Below are 4,422 nucleotides of genomic sequence, written 5' to 3' on the forward strand. Positions count from 1 at the left end.
TACCTGTAGGTAACTCATTACACATATTATCATAAACATATTATATTATATTTATTATGTAAGTAACTCATTATACATATTATTATATTATACACATTATATTGTATTTATTATATTTACATTTTTATTACAAGCGATGCGTACTCCAAATTATCGATAGATAACTTCTTTAAATTATCGATAATACTTTATCGACCGATGCTCCTCACTAGAACCGAGGAGTACCGTTAGGCCGCGATAAGCTCCGTCCAATCGCATGATGCGGGGCCGCGCGCGGGGGGCGCATCACGCTGCGCGAGCGCAGGCCGGCCGCAGAGAGGCAGTCGTGTTCTGACCTCGACGCGGAGCGTATGTCGTTTGTTCTCATTTATTGTAAAACGTGTATTTACGAATATATACATCTTCCTCTATTCTTCTTGTTGTTATTTCAATTCTCAGTCTTCATTACTTACCTCACTACTTACGACTCCAAACTGGTGACCCCGTGAAGAACGCAAATATGACAGAGAAAACACGTATCATGGAGTCGTCTAGTGAGGGGAAAGTATCGATAGATGCCGACAACGAGGTGTACAAAATGAGCGTGCGTATCCCACCATTTTGGCCAGAAGAGCCGGAGATTTGGTTTGCCCAGGTGGAGGGACAGTTTGCAATAAACAGAATAACTAGTGACCAAACCAAGTTCAACCATGTTATCAACCAACTGGATAACAAATACTCCAAAGAAGTCAAGGACATCATTATACATCCTCCTGAGGAGAATAAATACGAGACACTGAAAGCGACGCTCATCAAACGCCTGACGGAGTCAAATGAAAAAAAGCTGAAGCAACTCCTAATGCACGAGGAGCTTGGAGACAGGAAGCCCTCCCGATTCCTTCGACACCTACAGAGCTTGGCAGGATCCGATGTCCCGAACGACTTCCTGAAAACCATCTGGATCAGCCGTCTCCCCTATGGCACGCAGACTGTCTTGGCGGGCCAACCGGGTACGGCTAAGCTAGAAGATCTCGCTGATTTAGCGGACAGAGTCTATGACTTGGCTACTTCAGCTCCTGGCGTCGCCTCCGTGAGCCAGGAAAGCGCCGGCGCAGTTCTCAGCGACCTAACGCGTGAGGTGGCCGAACTCCGGAGACAACTACAGAAGCTTGGGTCGGAGAGAAGTGGAAGATCGAGATCCAGAACTGCTCGACCGCGACGCCAGTCAACTTCTAGGCAACGATCGCAGTCCCAGTACCGAAAGTACCCACTATGCTGGTACCATGGCAAATTTGGAGACAGGGCCAGTAAATGCATTCGCCCCTGTGACTTCAAGGCGGAAAACTCCATGGGCGGTCGATAATGGCGACTGACGATTGCCCATCCTCTACTGGTCGCCTCTTCGTCACCGACCGATCCTCGAAGACGCAATTTCTGGTCGACACTGGTAGCGACCTCTGTGTCTTCCCACGCTCGGTGCTGCGAGATCGTCGTGCTCCAACAGGGTTTCAACTGTGCGCCGCCAACGGGTCCAATATCTCAACATACGGTTACATCCATTTAAATTTAGATTTTGGCTTACGCAGATGCTTTACTTGGCGTTTTGTAGTAGCAGATGTATCAAAACCTATCATAGGCGTAGACTTTTTGAACTTTTATAATCTTATGGTAGATTGTAGACATAAGCGCTTAGTTGATAATACTACTTCTGTAACTGCTGTAGCTAGCCTTGTAGCTGATTGTAATACTAGCCTTTATTCTGTCAAAGTTGTAACTGGTGATACTCCTTACCATAAAATTCTTACCGAGTTCCCAGAAATCACTCGACCAGCTGGTACGCATCGCACAGTACTCCACAACACCACACATCACATACTCACGACGCCAGGGCCTCCAGTTTCCTCATCACCCCGCCGTCTTGCGCCTGATAAATTAAAAATTGCTCAGCAGGAATTTCAGTCCATGCTCGCCAGCGGGATTGCCAGACCTTCGAAGAGTCCATGGTCCTCTCCGCTTCACCTAGCGTGTAAGAAGGACAACGGTTGGCGGCCGTGCGGCGATTACCGCATGTTGAACGCCCGCACTGTGCCCGACAGGTACCCAATTCGTCATATTCACGATTTTGCCCATTCTATAGCAGGTTGCAAGATCTTTAGCACCCTCGATTTGGTCAAAGCCTATCATCAGATACCTGTCAGCGCAGAGGATATTCCCAAGACGGCAATAACCACACCGTTTGGATTATTTGAATTCCCTTTCATGACCTTTGGCCTTCGAAATGCGGGCCAAACTTTCCAGAGGTTTGTGGACGAGATGACTAGGGGACTAGATTTCGTGTACTGCTATCTCGACGATTTTTTAGTGTTTTCGCGCGATGGCAAGCAGCATGAAGAGCACCTCCGGATCATCTTTGGTAGGCTGAGGGACTACGGCATGGTGATAAACACGTCGAAGTGTGTTTTCGGGGCTAAAGAGGTAACATTTTTAGGTTATAGTATCTCCGAACGAGGCTCCCGACCACTTGACGTCAAAGTCCAGGCGATTAAAGATTTCCCTGCACCCACCAACGTCCGGCAACTAAGGGCATTTTTGGGCATGCTTAATTTTTATAGGAGATTCCTTCCTCACGCTGCTGAAGTTCAAGCCCCATTGCACGCGTTGTTAACTGGTTCAGTAAAAGGATCACACCCTATCCAGCTCACAAGGGAGACCCTAGCTGCCTTCGAAGCTTGTAAGGAGAGCTTGACTAACGCCGCTCTTCTAGCACATCCAGACTGCTCCGCTAAGCTCGCCCTGGTGACTGATGCGTCAGACAAGGCGATCGGTGCAGTTCTTCAACAACGTAAGGATAACTCGTGGGAGCCGTTAGCTTTTTTCTCACGAAAGTTAAGCCCTTCTCAGGTAAAGTACTCACCTTATGACAGGGAACTACTTGCCATTTATGAAGCGGTTAAACACTTCCGGCATATGCTCGAGGCCCGACACTTCATAGTCTATACTGACCATAAGCCGATCAGTTTTGCATTCCATGAAAGGAAGAAAAACTGTTCGCCCAGGCAGTATAGACATTTAGACTTCATTTCCCAGTTCACAACTGATATACGACATATAGCGGGTAAGGACAATGTCGTTGCTGATACCCTGTCGCGGATCGAGGAACTGGAAGCGCCTGTCGACCTCGAGAATTTAGCCAAGGCCCAGGCTGCGGACAACGAACTTTCTAAGTTACTAGAAGAGGGTTCATCATTGCGCCTGGAGAAACTACACATACCTGGAAGTCGTATAGCTCTGTACTGCGACGTAAGTACGCCGACTTCCAGACCATATGTACCCAAGTTTTTCAGGAAGCAGGTCTTCGACAGCCTGCACTCACTCAGCCACCCTGGCGCTAATGCATCGGCAAAATTAGTTGCTGAGCGATACGTCTGGCCAGGAGTGCGCAAGGACTGCAGAGAGTTTGCACGAGCCTGTATCCCATGTCAACGTGCCAAGGTAACACGCCACGTGACTGCTCCATTAGGTACGTTCAGTTTACCCAGGGCACGGTTTAAACACATCCACATTGACCTTGTGGGACCCCTTCCTCTCTCCAATGGTTACCGGTACTGTCTGACGGCGGTAGATAGGTTTACTCGTTGGCCAGAAGCAATACCGATCGAGGACATCACAGCGGAGACAGTTGCCAAAGCCTTGCTCTCAGGCTGGATAGCTCGATTCGGCTGCCCTACAAATATTACAACCGACCGTGGTCGTCAGTTCGAGTCGGCGTTATTCCAATGTTTGTCCAAGATGGCCGCATTCGAACATAAGCATACAACTGCTTACCATCCAGCATGCAATGGGCTGGTGGAACGTTTCCATCGACAACTCAAAGCCGCTATCGTATGTCATGGGAATGAGGGATGGACCGAGTCTTTACCATGGGTTCTGTTAGGCATTCGAACAGCTATTAAAGAAGATCTCCAGTCTTCATCGGCTGAGCTGGTATACGGTGAACCTCTGAGGTTACCGGGTGAATTTTTTAACCCCATCACAGTAGGTACTACCGATACTTCTGATTTCATAGCTCGCATCAGAAATTTTGCCAGACAGCTGCAGCCAACACCAACAACTCGCCATGGTAAGCCGAATACCTTCGTTTATAAGGATCTCGCCACTTGTGATCACGTTTTCCTCCGTGAAGACGCATCACGTGGTTCTCTAACACCGGCTTATTCAGGTCCACATAAAGTCTTATCAAGGGGAAGTAAAGTTTTTAAGATATTGTTAAAGAACAATGAGGTCACAGTATCGATAGACCGTATTAAACCGGCCTTCATACTGTCCGACCATAAAGATGAACCTCCGCCAGTTATACCCAAAGAGTATGTCACTCGTTCTGGGCGCCGGGTAAGATTTACTGATTTTTATCGCCCTTGACGGTCTCTGGAGGGGGGTGGTGTA

General features: G+C 48.1%; 1 protein-coding gene across 1 annotated transcript; it reads left to right on the forward strand.

The window, feature by feature from the left end:
* Window positions 1-499: 499 nt before the first annotated feature.
* LOC123695205 lies at window positions 500-1,342 on the forward strand. The gene has a single exon (XM_045640972.1). It carries the CDS (start codon window positions 500-502, stop codon window positions 1,340-1,342), a length of 843 nt encoding a protein of 280 aa, XP_045496928.1.
* Window positions 1,343-4,422: the final 3,080 nt, after the last annotated feature.

Source organism: Colias croceus, chromosome 10 (assembly GCF_905220415.1).
Source record: "Colias croceus chromosome 10, ilColCroc2.1".
Lineage (NCBI taxonomy): Eukaryota > Metazoa > Arthropoda > Insecta > Lepidoptera > Pieridae > Colias > Colias croceus.